Source organism: Coenobita brevimanus, chromosome 29 (genome assembly GCF_032717465.1).
Source record: "Coenobita brevimanus isolate Jiangsu-jjx chromosome 29, ASM3271746v2, whole genome shotgun sequence".
In the NCBI taxonomy this organism is placed as follows: Eukaryota; Metazoa; Arthropoda; class Malacostraca; order Decapoda; family Coenobitidae; genus Coenobita; species Coenobita brevimanus.
The window spans coordinates 42927853-42946762 of NC_136982.1; the positions used below are offsets into that span (position 1 = coordinate 42927853).

The following is an 18910-nucleotide window of genomic DNA, read 5'->3' on the forward strand; positions in this document are numbered from 1 at the left end:
TCTAGTCCTCTCTTCCATGTTATTTTTATATCTTTTAAATCTCGATTTGGATTTTATCAGTAGTCAGGTGGACTATTTAGGTGGATATGTAGGTGGAACAGACAAAATAAATCGTTAGGGAAGACGTGTTATGAAATCTAAGGCAGCGAGAATACGTTAGTTGTGTCTTAACCTCCTCCCTGTTGCTCTCCCTCCAGCCCAGCTATACCTCATGTTTCCACCCTCAAGCTTTCGACTCCTAAGCTCGTATTTCTTGTGTTATACTCTTTTTCCTTCAACCTGGCCAAATTTGTATCTCTCCATTTTGAATACTGAGTTGTAACATTAGAGTAACATTTGAATATGCTACTAGTCGCAAAGAAGTGCTATGGAAAGGATGTAAAGCTGCAGTATTCTTTTCTTCTGCCGCTGAGCTACGTGAAATAAGCTGCAAGAGGACGATCACCTGGACACTTCTTCATGACTAGCAACATACATGCAAACCTAATGTTATAGTTATGATTTCAAGATGGAGAGATGCTAATTATATATCTAGTTATAATGAAAAAGTATAGTTTTATGGAAGGCCGCACGAGAGAGTAGTAAACATCTCTGCCTGGTGGTCTGTTCCCCTTTGCGTACGGTTACATGAGTCATCACAATATCGATCCCTGTTCTCTCATCCCTGGACCAACCACAGCCTCACTGACTCACCTCGCCACATTCATAATAGCGGTAGGTGGGGACGCTCACTATCCACTCACTCGATGTAGTGCTGCTCTCTGGTGACTGCCCTTTCCTCTCTCCTTTCCTTCTTTCCTTCGTTTCTCTTGTCTTTCTTTCCTTCAGTCTTTCCTCTTCCTTCTGTCTACGGGTGACTCTACACTGAGTGACATGCCAAATGATTTCCTGTACAACAGGAAACCATTTACTACGCTGGATGGTAACCATATAACCAAATTATGACGCCTGGTGGTTTTGTAGGTAATTAAGGCTCTCCAGTCGGACTGAGCCTGTGCAGGTCTACATCCAAGGGCTGATTGGGGTTTATTACTCACGTAATGTCACTCAGAGATGAGTGAGGTTGGTCAGTCTCATCTTAAATGTCAAGACCAACTTGCCTAGCCCCGGGCTCCTACGGTCCTCATGAGGCAACACAGGATTTGATGAATGAATGAATGAATGGCCAATTCCATGTCGTAACTGTATCTCTTTACACTTTAACTTGCCATAAAATTACCATGTCTCCATCTTGAAGGCTGAATTGTAAAAAGAGGTTATCGCTAGAATATTATGCACGTCACGGATTGCATTGGGAAGGATGTAGAGCCGTAGCATTGTCTCCTTCTGCCACTATGTTAAATAAGCTACAAAGGGGCGAAAGTCTAGGTCAAGTTAGCGTGAAGGAGCTATAGAATTTGTCTGTGTAGACAGAACAAGCAGCACGGGAATATTCTTCAATCTTCTTTCCTTGTCTTTCCCGCCAAAAGTAATAATGGCTTTGGATAATTTTCCTTTCGTAACTAAGTTCGCGTCCACACCAATGCTTGCTGGTGCGGGTTTGAGTACACTAACCCATGAAAGTTCTCGCCCACACCCACTCGCGTCCTGTGGGCCTGTTGTGTGAGTTACTGTATGCAAAGGTGGCAGGTGAAGGCGGGCATCACTCACTAATGCTGCGCTGTCTACTTCTTCCTTAGGTGGCTCGACACTCATTGCAAGCCTGATGGATTCCTGTAACCCAAGAGACCACTGCCAACGTTGGGTGGTAACCAAATAAAGAAGTGATATAGTACCCCTGTTAACTGGCTGAAGAGACGCAAACGCGGCGTCCATCCAAAAACTAAACCTTCACACATTTCCCCGCTTCTCGACATGGCAAGGCGCAGTCTGCCGTAAGGAAACATCGGTCCACTGCACGGAACGGCCTTGTGTTGTTTATCATTACAGCCTCTTGAATCCGATGACGTTTGTTGATACTTAACCCCTTCAGTCCGGACGGTGTTGTGTTTAGCTCATTCTTGCAGTAGCAGATTTTCAAGACCTGTGTGTGTGTGTGTGTGTGTGTGTGTGTGTGTGTGTGTGTGTGTGTGAGTGTTCTTTCCACCACCTACATATTTCATTCACTCTTGGGGACGGGGGGAGGGGGGGAGGAGGGTTCACACTGCTGCTAGATAAGATGATCAAAGATAAGGTGAATGACAAGGGGAAGATAAGCGTGTGGTGAGGGAGGATGTGCTGGGGCGTGACACTGATAGCGATAGTGTGGCGGTGACGTGGGTTGGAGTGACAAGGGAGAAGCAAATAATCACAGAGTTTTTCGATGTGATGTTACAGGTCTCTCTCTCCCTGCCTGTCTGTCTCTCTGTCTCTGTCTGTCTGTCTCTCTCTCTGTCTGTCTCTCTCTTTCTCTCTCTCTCTCTCTCCAAGATATCTGATGTTAGGGTATTAATAGGGTTGTGCTTACGGTGTGTCTGGGGGAGTTAAATGGAAGAACAGTGAATTTATGGAAGAGAGAGAGAGAGAGAGAGAGAGAGAGAGAGAGAGAGAGAGAGAGAGAGAGAGACAGACAGACAGACAGACAGACAGAGACAGAGACAGACAGACAGACAGACAGACAGACAGACAGACAGAAATACTTAGGAGTCAGTGTTTGTTTTATCTCAAATCCTGACCAATGATAGATTAGCGCTTGTGGTTCCGCGTTCGTCTATTGTTTTATCCCACCCATTATCACGCATTATCACGCATTATCACCCATTATCACGCATTATCGGTCTTCTTCTCTGTTTGGGCTGCTCTCTTGATTTGGCAGGCAGTTTGAGGTTGATACTGTTGAGTTGTGGCAGAGAGGAAGTGTGTGCTGTTTATAATTTGACTTTAAAAGGTGATATCGTCAACTGAATGGGTGCTGTCTCTCTCTCTCTCTCTCTCTCTCTCTTAGAAGGTAAAGCAGGAAATCAAAACCTATCAACATACACAAAGGAAATCCTCTAATAGAGATAAAATAACGCAATAATAATAATAATAATAATAATAATAATAATAATCCACACTGTAAGCATGACACAGTAGGCGACTGAGGGAGACTAAGTTCGTAAAAATAAAATCAAACGAAAAAAAAAATGGAATGGCATGGAAGTCTGTTTGGTAAATTAAATATCTTCTGAATAACCTACAAAATATCTTCCACAGGCCATGGCGAAGGAGGGGCGCTGGGCGTGGGCGTGGGTGGTGGTGGGTGTAGTGGGCGTGGTGGTAGGGAGCAGACATAGGGGCGGCGTGGATTCTCAGTACTGTAACCCTCTGGCTGATCAGCGTGAGTTTCAGTCCTTCTTGCGTCGCTTGTAAACAGAGTGATCCACGAATTACACTTCACATTCACTCCTAGATCTCTTATGTGTTGTGTGTACGGCTTGAGTGGTGTTATCAGTATCTATCCTACATCATTTCTTCATTTCCTACCCCCACTGGTGCAACCACAAGAAACGGCAGGAGACAGGGCGACATGGAGGCGATTTATTTGTGGCCAGCCCTTACGGGATTAAGGTGTCTGGCACTAGATGGACTGATAGGCAGCCAAACCCATACTAGCCGACTGTGCACATAAGACACGCTACGTGAGTGTCTAGTGTAGCGCTATATAACTACCATCCTGTACATACTCTGTTCACTTTAACTAGGCGAAAAACTGCCATCTCTCCAACTTAAATGCAGAGTTTTAGCAAGAGAGCAGCACTAAAATATGATGCTAGTCACGAAGAAGTGCTATGAAGAGGATGTAGAGCTAGTAATACCGTCTTGTTTTGTCATTATGTTAGTGAAATAAACAGTAATAGAACTAAAATTTCCTCAGGTTAAAATGAATGAACTTTAGCGTAATGTGCTGCCAGGATAGGTATGATCTTGCAATATAAGGGTAATATCAGTGCCACCACGTGAAGGCGCCCCTCTCCAGCCGATATTATTCAGGAATAGGGGTCGATATCTAGTTCTTAGCCACAGCTACGGTTCCTCTTCCCTTTAGTACAATAACCTGTTTTTTTTTTTCTAACTAGCAGGCATAGATACAGCCCTCATAAACCCATGGACTACGAGAGGGTTTTCCTAAATTAAATTAAATCGTCAAAGAGGTACAAGGGAAAAAATGATAGATATGTCTCCTGGGTGAAGTGGTTAATAGCCTTCATGTGTGTGTCCTCGGGTGCACAGGTGTTTTAGTGTACAGGTGTGTGTGTGTGTGCTAAGCAGGTGTACATGGGATGGATGTAAGCCTTGCAGCCTGAGGGATTCTCTAAGTTGAATAGAATTGTCTCTTGGTAGCAGGAATAAATACAAATGATGTTAGACTGAGATGGGTGTTATTTTTTTTTTTGGTGGACACAAATATAAATATAAATGAAAATAAATAAATAAATTTAATAAACATATTTATATCCATATCTATCTATCTATCTCTCTGTCTGTCTATATCTATGGTATATTTCGATCAATATGGTTTGTGCTACAGCCACGCTTCTTGTAGTGAAGGGGCTACGGCAGGTGTGGGTGAAGATGTGAGAAGACAGGTATAAATTGCAGGTGTGTGGTACAGGTAAAGATACTTGTGTAGGGCACGAGTGAGAATTCAAGTGTGAGATTCTGGTGAGTATTAAAGTATGCCATATCATATATTTAAAAATAGAGGTTTGTGTTATAATACAGGTGAGAAGACAGAGGATACAGGTGTGATGCATCCATCCTTAGGTGGGAAAAGAGGTCTGGATGATGCCTATGACTATGGTGGTGATGGTGATATTGGTGATGATGATGAAGATACATATGTGGTATAATACAGGTGAACTCTAGGCATGTGGCATAATACAGGTACAATACGTGTGTGATACAGGTACATATATATATATTCTCTCACAGCTGACCCGCCGCCCAAACCCGAGATGGCCGAGCAATACACAGCAGGGGTCGAGGTGTCCAGGGTAGGAGACAAAGACATCAGGCTGAGTTAGTATTATTTATAAGGCAATACCAGTTATTTTCATTCATTATCTTTATTAGTCAGTCATTATTTATTTTGTTACCGATTATTTACTTTATCATTTTTGCCTACTGTTATTGTTTCTTTTTTTATTTCTTATTCTGTTCATCAGGTACGTTCTTATTTAATACTTAACTTTATTTCTGTACCTCATGCTGCTGTTATCTTTGTTTTCTTTATAGTAAATACACTTCACCATTTTCACAAGTAATTTTCCTGGTGCTTTATTCTTTGCAAACAATAAAGAAAATAAGTAGAATATATAGGCTAAAATTTACAAAGTTCTGTGTGTGTGTGTGTGTGTGTGTGTGTGTGTGTGTGTGTGTGTGTGTGTGTAGTATTCTGTCTTACTAATTTAAGTTTTGAAAGCAACATCTCTTCCTCCCATTCTCTCCCTCTCTCTCTCTCTCTCTCTCTCTCTCTCTCTCTCTCTCTCTCTCTCTCTCCTAACCCTCTCCTCTCCTCACAGTGACCTATGCAGACTACCACTACGACATGCCAAGGAACAAAGTCGCCCTCAAGTTCTTCTCCAAGTATTCACTCCTACATTACATCCTTGACTGGAATACTGGCCAGATGTTGCATATCAGTGTGCCGAAGAATGGTGAGTAGGAGGTATAAGGCTGGTCTGTTACTGATACTGATGATACTACTACTACTACCACTACTACTGCTGCTACTACTACTACCCCCTCCCCCCAAGGTCAGGACATAGGAGACTGCACCGTGAGAGGGCTAGAGGAGGCGACCTATTTGTTCCCTGTCCTATGGGGCTCTGGTCAGAACATATCCTTGGACAACATCATAGGTCCGGGTGTTCTCCTGGGCATACTCGAATGGAATATCACGCACTATAAGGTTGGTGGGGAGTTTATCTATTTATCTATCTCTCTGTCTGTCTATCTGTCTGTCTTTCCATCTATCCATCTATCTAGAGTGCATCGATGGTCCGGGGGTCCTCTTGAGGTTGTAGAACTGGATAATACTCGCTTTAAAGTCAGAGGAGAATAATAATCTCTCTCTCTCTCTCTCTTTCTCTCTCTCTCTCTCTCTCTCTCTCTCTTTCTCTCTCTCTCTCTTATTCGCGTCAAATAGAAGAACGGTCAACAAACTTTTTTTTTTTTCACTCTGATTTAAAATTGGTTATGACTTCTTATATCTGTTTTCTTTCTTTTTCTTGTCTTTTCTTTTCCTTTCTTGCTTTTTTCCTTTACGTAACCTCCTTCCTCCTTCATACTCTTCCTGTCATTGCCTTACCCCTTCTGACAACGGAAGACAAACATCAACAAACTCATCGGTGCTTTCGGGATATTTTTGTTTTAGGAAACTGACGACTTTATAAATTTCGTTTTTTAATTATTTTTTTTCTGATTTGCCCCTGCCTAACCTCTCACGTGCCTCTCTCCTTCTTTTCCCGCCCTTTCCTGACGGTGGCGAGGCAGGGCGAGTACGAACACAGAGGCATGCTGGGGTCTCGTTGGGACTGGTGCGGCCTCACCGAATTCGAGTATGACGCCGGAACCACCAACGTTACCATGGCAACGTATTGGAGCGGTGCGTGAGTGGGTGGGAGGAGAATGAGTGTTTGTGTGTGTGTGTGTGTGGAGTGTGTGCGGTGGGGGAGGTGTGGGTGGGAGAGTGAGTGTGGGTGGGAGGGTGAGTGTGGGTGAGGACATGGGAGTGTGTATATTCAGGGGGAGAGAAAGCGTGTGTGTGTGTGTGTGTGTGTGTGTGTGTGTGTGTGTGTGTGTGTGTGTGTGTGTGTGTGTGTGTGTGTGTGTGTGTGTGTGTGTGTGTGTGTGTGTGTGTGTGCGCGCGCGCGCGCCACAGTTTTGAAGCTTTTGATGACGTATGAATGACTGTGTGGTCCATTTCTACTTGGTACTACTTTTTTTCCATTCTTTTTCTGTCTGGATTCATGTCTTTGGTAGAAAGTAGAGCTGAATGATAATACGAATGATGATAATGATGCTGTTCTTGACGATTATGCTGTTGATGATGGCGATGATGATGATAAGGAGGATGTTGTTTCAAAGTTTTTCACCGTTGTGCCAAGATGCTAAATGTGAGAGAAAATGCCTAACCAAAGAATAGTTTAAATTTCAAGTACCCTTTGGTCTGTGTGCTACAATATTTCACCATTTACTCACACCTGGGCCCATACTTCCTTAGGTTGCGTCCATACCAAATGCGTGCTGGCCCGGGCGGGTGTGGGTGGACGTGGGAGGGAGTTTTGTATCACTGTAGATGCAGAACTCACGCCCGCACCAACATGCACTTTCTCTTTGCCCCCCACTTCCTTACTCCTCTTCCTCTACTTCCTTATTCTCTTCTCCAATTTCCTTACACTTCTGCCCCACTTCCTTACTCCTCTCCCACCTCTTTACTCTTTTCTCCCACTTCCTTACTCTTCCCACACTTCCTTACATTTCTCCTTCCTTATCCTTACTCTCTCCCCACTTCCTTACACTTCTTCCCCCTTCACCAGCGCCCACCTGGATAATGCCGATCCCGGAGACCCAGACCATCGTGTTCCCCCTGGGGTGGGAGGTGGTGGTGTGGCCCCAGGACCCCTCCACACCCTCAGAAACCCCCGAGGAGAAGCCAGAGGTCCACAGCGTCATGTACTACAGGCCTGGGGAGGTGGACGAGGCTGCCTTCCTAGTGGGTTGTGGTCTTTACGCTTTTACACTTTTTTACTTTACACGTGTTTACTTGCGGTTTGACAGTTCTTAGGGGCACTGGGGAGGGGTGCCTTCATGTGGTGGCACTCATATAACACGGCGGTGGAGCTGCCAGGTTGTACAAACGTCCCTCAGCTCACTGTCATCAGGAAGAGAGATTGGTGCACTGCAGGAGAGAGGTAACTTCAGCCTGCAGTCATATGATCCTGGGGTTGCAACTACTACTACCACCACCACTACTACTACTATTACTACTACCACTGCTGCTGCTACTACTACTACTTCTACTACTACTACTACTTCTACTACTATTACTACACTTCTTAGTTTCTGAAGTATTGGTAGCCTGCTGGTTTAGTGGGTCAAGGCAGTTCAATCGGATAGGGTTCAACAGGGTTTAAGTTCAAGGACTGGCTGAGGTGTATGGAATTCTGAACGACAGGGCGCCTCATGGTCTAGTGGATTTAGTGTTGAAATTATTTACTAGGTTATGTCTTGAAATAATTTACTTGATTATATTATCTATGTTCATAATATTTTTTTTTCTATGGAAGGAAAGGAAAAAACAACGATATTTATTTTAATTGCTTCCTTCCACCTGCTTCCACCTCACTTCCTCTTCCTCCACCTGCCTTCCCTCGCTCACTCCAGCTCTCCCCCGTGTTACCTTTGTGTTACCTGTTGATGATGATGATGAAGAAGAAGATGATGATGTGATGATGGTAATAGATGATGATGATGATGATGATGATGTGATGATGGTAATAGATGATGATGATGATGATGATGGTGGTGGTGGTGGTGATGATGATGATGATGATGATGATGATGATGATGATGATTTTGTTGTGCCCCATTCTCATCTGAAACGTGAACCCCGTGGACTGCAGGCTAGAATTGCCCTTCTCCTGCAGTCCACCATCCTCCTTGTGGGGGATAGTGAAGGAGTTGAGGGATGTTTGTATAGCCAGGCAGTGGAGCCGCCTGGTTATATTTGTGCCACCACACGAAGGCGTTCCTCTCTATTATATATTAACTGTAAGGTCCGTATTTCCATCAACTAAGCTGGTTTCCTAGCACTTCCTCCTTACTAGGGACCGCATAGATAAATATTCTAGAACCACTTCAATTCAGTGACGTATTTAATTTCAGTTTTGCTCCCAACAGACGATTTTCTTCATGTTGGGATGGATTTTTCGAACTAGAGGGCTTAGATGTAACCTTCATGAACCCCTTAGCTACAAGAAATCCCCTAAAAGCTGAGTAAAATCGTCTGGCAGCAGCAAACTCGAAACATATAACTGGTGACGGAGTTAATTTATCTCACACCGTCATTGTTTACTCTTGCGCATCCCTTACGTCACTTATTTTTTTGACTTGGAATTTTGTAATTTTTGGTGCGCTTCTCGTTAGTCAGTTATCTGAAATTTGAATGTTGATATTGTCCTTCCTTCCCTCCTGCCTTCCTTCATTCCTTCCCTCCTCCTTCTTTCGTTTCTTCCCTTCCTTACCTTTCAGCTTCGTTCGTTCCTCTACTCTTTCTTCTTTCTCTCCATCCTTTTCTTTCCTACCTGCTTTCTTCCCTTCCTTCCTTCTTTACTCTTTCGTCTCGTCCTTTCATAACTCCCTCCCTCCCTCACTCACTTCACATCTCCCCTATTTCATTCCTTACCTACCTTCCTTCTCTCTCCTTTCCTTCCTTTTCTCACTGTTCTTGTCCACTCCTTCCCGCCATCCTTCCCTCCATTCCCTCTCACACCGTCCACTCCCTCCCTGCATTCCCTCTCTCCTTCCCTTCTTCCTTCCATCTATCCTCTTCTCTCCCTTCTCTCCCTCCTTTCCTACCTCCTCCCTTCCACTCCTTATTCCTTGGAATGTTAAACAGCTTAGGGACCTTGTCATGCTAAGGTTACTGAGTCATGTACTACACTCCCTTATGCTCTCTCTCACTCGCTCACATTCTCTCTCTCTCTCTCTCTCTCTCTCTCTCTCTCTCTCTCATCTGCCCACCCTGCAAGCCTCACTCACCCTTCCTGTCTACCTCCCTACCACATCCTGCGTAGCGTGCTCTCTGCCTCACCGCCTGCCTCCCTGCCTAACTCACTCACTCCCTGCCTGCCTCACCCCTTTCCCACTTAGCCTGTCCCTGCCTTCCTACGTCATTCCTCCCCCACCCCGCTGCCTCCCTTCTCCTCCCCCTATCCTCTATAGCCCCTTCCCTCCCTCCCTCTGCTTCACTTTCCCCCTTCCTCCCTTCCTCCTAACCTCTCTGACTCACTGCTTTCCTTCCTACCTACTTCCTTGCCTACCTACCTACTTACCTTCCTACCTTAACCCCTGCCTCACTCCCTTCTTACCTACCTCCCTAACTCCCTTCCAACCTTCCTTCCTATCTACCGTCCTGTCTAACTCTTTGCCTGTCTGTCTCACTCCCTGCCTACCTACTTCCTACCTCCCTGCCTCCTTGCCTGCCTGCCTACCTCCCTGCCTAACCCTGCCTGCCTGCTTCAAACTCAGGGCGACAGTTGAGGTGGAATATGAGAGGTGTAAAGAAGCTCCCGTGACTCACCTACCGGGAAGTGTGCGTGTGTGTGTGTGTGTGTGTGTGTGTGTGTGTGTGTGTGTGTGAGAGAGAGAGAGAGAGAGAGAGAGAGAGAGAGAAAGAGAGAGAGAGAGAAATGATTAGGAACGAAGGTAGACAGATAGATAGTAAGATGGCTAGACAGATTGACAGATAAATAGATACATAAATACATAGACAGATAGATAAATAGACAGAAGATAGATAGATGACAGGCACACACAGATAGATAGATAGATAGACAGGCAGATAGATAGATAGACAGATAGACACTGACAAACATGGAAGGGAAGAAAGTAACAAAAATAAGTTAGTTTGCACTGGAAAATAATTATAGAGTTTAACAATGCAGACAATGAACTGCTTCCTGTAATAAAAAAAAAAGCTTTCCCAGAAGTGTGTGTGTGTGTGTGTGTGTGTGTGTGTGTGTGTGTGTGTGTGTGTGTGTGTGTGCTTGTCTAACCCCAAACACACCACAACTTCCTACCTAACCCCATCAGTACAAGAACCCCCCAGTTGCGACGAATCAAACTTCCCCCAATGTTTACAAAAAAAATAAAATCAAAGAAATAAAATAAATAAGTAACTAAATAAATAAATACATAAATAAATACGTAAATAACGTCTCTCACAGATCCCTCAAGACCTGTACTGTTCGGCGCTGGTGGGGGAGCCGAATCACTCTTTCCCCGACTTCTCCAAGGATCGTTTGTTTACGTTTAGCCTTGAGGTGCGAGAGACAGATGCCAACGCTATCACCTGGGCAGACGTGAGTGACAGGTGTAGCATTCTGTCTACCTGTCTGTCTGTCTGTTTACCTCTCTGTCTGTCTGTTTATCTGTCTGTCTGTCTGTCTAGTTATTATTTATTTCTGTATGTCTGTCTATCGATCAGTCAGTCAGTCAATCGGTCAATCAGTCTATCTTTCTATCTATTTACCTATCTATCTATCTATCTATCTATTTACCTATCCATCTATTCATCCATCCATGTATCCATCTATCTGTCTGTCTATTCCTGGTCAGACGCCTTAATGCTGAAAGGGTTGACCACAGACAAATCGCCTCCATGTCATTCTGTCCCCTCCAACTCACACCCCCTCACTCCTGTACCCCTCCACCCAGTCCCTTCATCTCATCCTCGGTCTCCCTCTTCCTCTCCCCTCCTCCACCTCACTCATATGTACTCTCCTAGTTAGTCTCTTATTCTCCACTCTCTCCATGTAGCATAAATCAGCATCAACACACTAACCTCCATATAGTTTTCAATGCTGGAGATGATGATGATGATGATATTGATGATGATGACGACGACGATGATGATGATGATAATGATGATACTGATGATGATGATGACGACGATGATGTTGATGATGATGATGAGGAGGAGGATGATGAGGAGGAGGATACTGGTGTGATGAGGATGATGATGACGATGATGATGATACTGATACTGACGATGATGATGACGATGATGATGATGATGCTTTGTAATATGCTTCCGGAAGGGCCTAAATGCTTTCCTTTCGCCTTTTGTTCAGGGCTGGTACGACTTTGAGAAACAATTGTACCGCATAGACCACGACTTCATAAGCACACCGAGGGAGACCATCACGACCTCTGAGATCTTCGACTTTAATGACGGTAAGATGGCGGGTCCGTTTCGTAAATTTTCTTGACGAATTTCTACGATAAACAAGTAGAAGTAGAAGTAGAAGTAGGAGAAATAAGAGATTGGCTGTTAATTCTACTACCATCACACACACAGCTACAAAATACAAGAGCCGAATTCATAGGTGGGCCATTGTAACGAGTAGAAATGTTGGATGGGAAAGAGGCACAGGTTAGATCTTAAATTATTTATTTTCTCTTAACGTTACAGAGAGACGGGTTCTGTGTAGCCCGAAGAGGTAGAAAAAATACAGAATTCAACCTCTGACCCAACATTTACAACATTTTACAACATTTACAACCATTCTTTCGAGACTACTTTCCCTTACCTTTGCCCTTCCTCATACACCTGCCCCTCTCTAGCCTACCCTGCCTCAACCAGCCCTACCTAATCCTTCCCAACCCCTGTCGTTCCCTAGCCTTGTTCTTCACGTTCCTTTACTCTGCTCTACCCTCGCCTTACCCTACCATAACCTAATATTCTTTACCTTTACCCCATTGTGACCTAGCCTACCTTTCCGTATCCTATGCATTTCCCATCCCGTCCTTATGAAGAACAACTGGGGACACATTTTCGTCTCTTCTTTCACCTTTTCCATCCATTTTCCTCTGCTAGCTAGTATTCCTAAGTCGAGAGGGGCTTAATAGGTTTCTCTGCCCATTCATGAATATCTTTGATGTGATGCGTCAGGGAGGAAAGTGACGGACATGATATAAGTGTGGAACAGAGGCGGTGGAAAACCAGATGAATTTTTGTCCCAGATTGTCCTTCACCCGAAATATACTACTACTACTACTACTAATACTACTACTACTACCACTATTACTACTACCACTACTACTACTACTACTACTACTACTACTGCTACTACTACTACTCTTATAATTATTATTATTTCCACCACCACCACCATTACTACTACTACAACTACCACCACCACCAATACTATTCCTACTACTACTACTACCACCACTACCACTACTACTATACACTTGTGGTTCCCCAGGTCTGTCGTTCACGGTGCCTTGGGGTTTTGGCGAGGGGGTGTGCCGCATCAACGTCATCAACAACACCAGAACAGACTGGGCGGACATCACCGGGATCGCGCACCTCTGGGCCGACAACCCCAACGCGTTCTTCGGCACAGACATGACAAACTACACCTACTATGGCCCGGGGTGAGGCTTAAAGAGAGAAAAATAAAGAAAAAAGAGACATAGAGAGAAAAAAGGGGGCATGGAGACGTGATTTGAATATTTTAGTTAATTTCTATGCTCACTAAAATTCTCACAGACTCAAACGCACACTTCGGCTCAAACATCACAAACTACAACTACTATGGCCAGGGATGAGGCTAAAAGAGAGAAAAATAAGGAAAAAAGAAAGACAGAAAGGAAAAAATGGTGCATGTCGACTTGATCTGAATATTTTACAGTTCATTTCTATGCTCACTTGAATTCTCACAAACTCAAATGCATTCCTAGGCTCCGACACCTCCAACTATGCTTACCATGGACCAGGGCGAGGCTGAGGTCGTGGTTTTGAATATTTATGCTTTCTGGTCGTGATTTGAATACTTTTGGTCTGTCTGTATGCATTCCTGAGTTAATTAATACTTTTTGCATTCCCTGTTTCTCCCGCTTACTTTAATTCTCCATCCTACCTCTCACCCACCATATTTTTTCAGTCACAGATTCGCTCCATTTTTTTGCACATTCTCTCTCTCTCTCTCTCACACACACACACACACACACACACACACACACACACACACACACACACACCGCTCGCTGGCGCAGTGGTAACGTTCTCGCTTGCCATCTGGGAGACGGGAGTTCGCGCCTCGCTCAGGTTGCGAAAAGTTTCACTGACGAAGTGGGTGGTTACTGTCCCCCTTGAGCAAGGGGACGGGTGTGTGCGTGTGTGAAGGTCACAGCCTTGCCCTTAGATCGGACTATATGAGCTCTCAGCTCCCTTCCGGGAGGGTAAAAGCTGACGATCACGACCATCAAGTGATCCTGACCGACCCGGTGAATTACACACACCCTATTTCTCCCCTCTCTACCCAAATCCCAACCGTCTCAACCCTCCACCATCCACCCCACCGATCTCCCCACCGTACCTCACTCCACCCCACTGCACCCCACCTCACCTCCACTCCACCTCTCCACCTCACTCCACTCCACCCGCTCCACAGAATAAGTCGCTACATAGCAGGTGATGAGTGGCGAGGCATGAGATCAGACTGGCCCCCTGATGCAGTCAACGGTAACACACATATGGTTTGGCAGTGGACCTTTGCTGATGTGAGTTATGGGGTCGTTCTTAACACCTCTTCCATTGCGATTCATTCTGCAACATTACACCTCAGTCTCCTCCTGTACGGCATGGCTCCAAACACGTCAATTTTGAGACTATAAAAATAATATTCAAGACAATGTTCGGGTAAAAAAATGAAAAATGAATCGCTAAGGAAGAGACGTTACGGAGCCCCCTGTTCCAATGAAAATATGGTTCATGATTCCAGCCTCTGTTTACCTGTTGGCTTGATCTGTTATTTTTTTCCTGTTCTGTTGTCTGCGGACCTCCTCCTCCTGTTGAATTTTCCTGTTACCTGCTAATCTCTTCTTTTACCCGTTGGCTTTCTCCGTTACGTAAGGACTTGCTTCCCTGTCTGTTGCATTGATCTGTTATCTGGTGGCCTCCTCTGTTATCTGTTGGCCTCCTCTGTTTCCCGTTGGCGTCCTCTGTTACCTGTTAGCTTCCCCTCTTACCTAGGCCTCTCCTGTGTTAGTCTACTCTGATGGGCAAAGGCATAAGATCTGGCGTGGATTTTTGTATACATAAGACTTGCTTTCCTTTTTATTGCATGTTTAATTTCTCTTTTATCTGTCCATTATCTGCACGTTTTCTCCTTCTTTTGTCTGTCTACGTTTTCTGTTGATGTTCTATTGATGTGTATTGAAGATGGTGCGTTGATGCGTGTGGTAGGATTATGTTCCGTTGATGTGCCTTGATAGACTGATTATATTTCTGATTGACTGTTTGTGATTCTGATAGTTTGTGTTGCAGAAGTGATGATATTCTGTTGATGAATGTTGCAAAGGTAACTAAATTCCGTTGATGTGTATTACAAAAGTATTTATATTCTGTTGATGTGTATTGCAAAGGTAATGATATTCTGTTGATGTGTTTTGCAAAGGTAATTACTATATATTCCGTTGACGTGCATTGCATAGGTAATGATATTCTGTTGATGCTTGTTGCAGGATACGATCTAGTAATGTTTATTGCAGAATTCATTATACCCTGTTGATGTATATTGCATAATTAAGTATACTTCTTTGATATACGTTGCAAGACTGGATATACTCAATGCATGTGTATAGCAAGACTGATTATACTGTGTCTATATTATACTTTAGGACCAAAATTAGATCTTTTTAAAGTGAGGTAAATTATAGGACTGAAAATATAGCTTCTTTAGTGAGGTATATTATAGAGATTGATATATAGTGCTTTTGTATATTTCAGAAAAACGTATCCACAATCACCAGCATGGGAGAACACCTGTATTTCGAGAGACAGGTGCCAATTAGCCTGAGAGTCACCGCCTTGCATGTTAGTACACCTGGGGAAATTAGATTTGGTTCAGTTTTTCTTGGTGTGTATGTGTGTGTGTGTGTGTGTGTGTGTGTGTGTGTGTGTGTGAGAGAGAGAGAGAGAGAGAGAGAGAGAGAGAGAGGGAGAGAGAGAGAGAGCGAGAGAGAGAGAGAGTCAATAATTACATTTCTTTTTCTTACTTTAGGTTAATAAGTTTCGAATGACAGTTTCTATCTAATCATTATTTTTGCCTTATCCTACCCTTCACTATGAAAACCTTCCCAAATCGAGAGTGAAATCGCCCTGAGATAACAACACCAAATAAAGCACATATCATCATCATCATCATCATCATCACCATCATCATCATCATCATCACCATCATCATCACCATCATCATCCAGCCTCTTTTTCTCACCTGCAGGAGGGGTGAGGTATATCACAGTGGGAAATCTAATCAACAGCATATCCAGTGAAGTGGGCCACACACTCATTCATTCGTCATTCAGTCCCCTGGAATCCTAGCTCCACCTGAAAGATACACCTGTCCACACGTAGCTTCGTAATTACCTATCAGACAGTGAACCAACACGGCTATCAAGTTAAAAAGCGATTCCAAACCCTTGTTATACACTCTGTACAAAATTCATCCAGCCAGCTCGATCCTCTGTCAGTTCCCAAGCCTATTACCATACCTCTCTTTCTCACACACTCATTTACCATATCAATCCACCTTCTCCTTGGCCTACCACGCTTTCTCCCATTATCAAACTTACTCACCTATACCCATTTCACCCCATTCTCTCCATATAACCATATCATCAACAAACGCGCCCTTCACGTCTGCTGCCCACGATCCTCCTCACTTTGCATCTCTCACGAATCACACCGCATTTAAAGAATCCAGTCCCTTCCCTCACCAAACACTCTTTCTCTCTACCTCCCAGGACATTGAAACAAGTGACGGTCGCATCCCCAAAGGCTCGGCGTATATTTACCAACTCTATAACTTCGACTTAGAGAGTGACGAACGTGAGGATATGTACAGTGATGCTGGGGTGTTTGATACGTACCAGTGTTACTCTGCCAATTGGAGGGATCATCTCAGGTTCAAATTGGATGGTGAGGAAATAGGGAGACGTTTTGATGGATGAGATGGAGATACAGAGTGATGGATAGGTAGATAAATAAATAAATAGATAAATAGATTGTTAGATAGCTAGTTAAATGGACAGGTAGATAGATAGATAAAGACAGGGAGATAGATAGATGCATGGATACATAGATAGATAGGTAGATAGGCAGACGGACAGATAGATAGATAGAGAGTAAAGACAGATAGACAGATAAAAAGATAGATGGACAGACAGATAGATAGATAGACAGATATGACTTTTATTATTATTATTATTATTATTATTATTATTATTATTATTATTATTATTATTATTATTATTATTATTATTATTATTATTATTATTATTATTATTATTATTATTATTATTATTTTTATTATTTTATCATTCCTTTCTGGACCCAACCTAACTCCATCCTTGGTTAAGAAAAAAGGTCTGAATGATGATGATAATGATAATGATGATAATTTTATTATTATTATTATTACCATTATTGTTATTATTATTATTATTATTATTATTATTATTATTATTACTATTATTATTATTATTATTATTATTATTATTATTACTACCACTACTACTACTACTACTACTACCTTCCTCCTCCCTTCCTCCACAGTCTCCTCCTGGCCTGATGTAGTAGAACTGCCCATCTTCACTTCCACAAGATTTTGGGAATATTGGCAGACGTTGTTAGCGGAGAAGGGAACAGTATCGCCTCTCAGGATCACCAGGGTCAAGGTAGGTCGCGTCTGAGATGGAGGGAGGGCAGCTTGATGGCGGAGGATGGGGTGACGTGGAGGCGATTTGTTTGTGGCCACTCCTGCCGGGATTCAGGGGCTTGGTGCTAGATAGATAGATAGATAAATAAATAAATAAGTAATAAGGCAGATAGATAGACAGATAGGTAGATATTTTTTAGTCATTTTCCCATAGTCACGCTCAGAATGACTCACACTTTCATGCTCTCTCTCTCTCTCTCTCTCTCTCTCTCTCTCTCTCTCTCTCTCTCTCTCTCTCTCTCTCTCTCTCTCTAATAACAGTGAGTGGACGTGAAGGCTGTTCCGTGGCACTTTATTTCCACTCTCTCATCACCTAATTGCTTCCATTTTCTTTTTCTCCTTCTGCCCACATTTTCTGGTTCTCTTGACTCTTCCTCTGTTCCTCTTGACTGTCTCTGTCTGTCTGTCTCTCTCTTTAATCTATCTATCTTTTTATCTATCTGTCTATCTACCTACCTACCTACCTGTCTATGAATCATTCACTTAATCACCCAGTCAATCAGCCAGTCAAATAATCAATCTCTTTATTTATCAGTCCATCCATTTAACCATCTACCTGCTTATTTCCTTCCCTCACCTCCTCCTCTACTTCCTCCCTGCTTATCTCCTTCCCTCACTTCCTCCCCTACCTCCTCACGCAGACGCTGACGGAGGAGGACGGCGAAGCGTGGGTAGAATTTGTGCTCCTCTACCGCCACCCGGAGATCAGCCAACTGGACCCCGATCTGTTCCACCAAATGACGCCCGGGAGCACAGCCAGGACCAACATCGCTGAGGCTATCAACAAGGGGGACGTTAAGTTCGAAGGGACCACGCCGGAGGGACAGGTGGGCTAGGAGAGGGATAGGGATGGTCTGAGAAAGTGTGAGGATAAGGGATAGTAAAGGTTGGGACAGAGGAAGTGTGAGGAAAAGAGAGAGCAAAGGTTGGGACGGAGGAAGTGTGGGATAGAGCAGGCTGTGACAGAGGAAGTGTGAGAGGGATAGGGAAGGCTGGGACAGAGGAAGTGTGAGGAAAAGGGATAGTAAAGGTTGGGACAGAGAAAGTGTGAGGGGATGGCTGGGACAGGGAAAGCATGAAAGTCAAAATGGCACCCAAAAGGGGGGGACATAAAAAACTGAGAGCCACACTGATGGGCAGGTGAGGCAAGAGGGGGAAGGGTTTGGAAAAGGGTGGGATAGGAAAATGTTAAGGTTGATAAGAGATAAGGGAAAGGCTTGATACTAAGAGAGCCTCCATTAGTGCCATCATAGTGCCATCATAGTGCCATAATAGTGCCATCATAGTGCCATCATAGTATCATCACAGAGCCATCATAGCGCCATAATATTGCTATCATAGTGCCATCACAGTGCCATCATAGTGCCATAATAGTGCCATCACAATACCATCATAGTGCCATCATAGTGCCATCATAGTACCATCACAGTTCCATC

At 43.8% G+C, this 18910-nt stretch overlaps 1 protein-coding gene across 1 annotated transcript in view; it reads left to right on the plus strand.

Moving 5' to 3' along the window:
- Positions 1–4916: 4916 nt before the first annotated feature.
- LOC145395035 (uncharacterized) overlaps positions 4917–18910 on the plus strand; it is a 17252-nt gene continuing 3258 nt past the window's right edge. Inside the window, exons 1-13 of the mRNA XM_080268779.1 lie at positions 4917–4980; positions 5496–5618; positions 5718–5872; positions 6457–6568; positions 7503–7678; positions 10914–11048; positions 11820–11922; positions 12957–13128; positions 14148–14256; positions 15485–15571; positions 16501–16675; positions 17312–17433; positions 18116–18301. Coding sequence (XP_080124905.1) covers positions 4917–4980; positions 5496–5618; positions 5718–5872; positions 6457–6568; positions 7503–7678; positions 10914–11048; positions 11820–11922; positions 12957–13128; positions 14148–14256; positions 15485–15571; positions 16501–16675; positions 17312–17433; positions 18116–18301 — 1719 coding nt within the window. The remainder of the gene's footprint in view (positions 4981–5495; positions 5619–5717; positions 5873–6456; positions 6569–7502; positions 7679–10913; positions 11049–11819; positions 11923–12956; positions 13129–14147; positions 14257–15484; positions 15572–16500; positions 16676–17311; positions 17434–18115; positions 18302–18910) is intronic.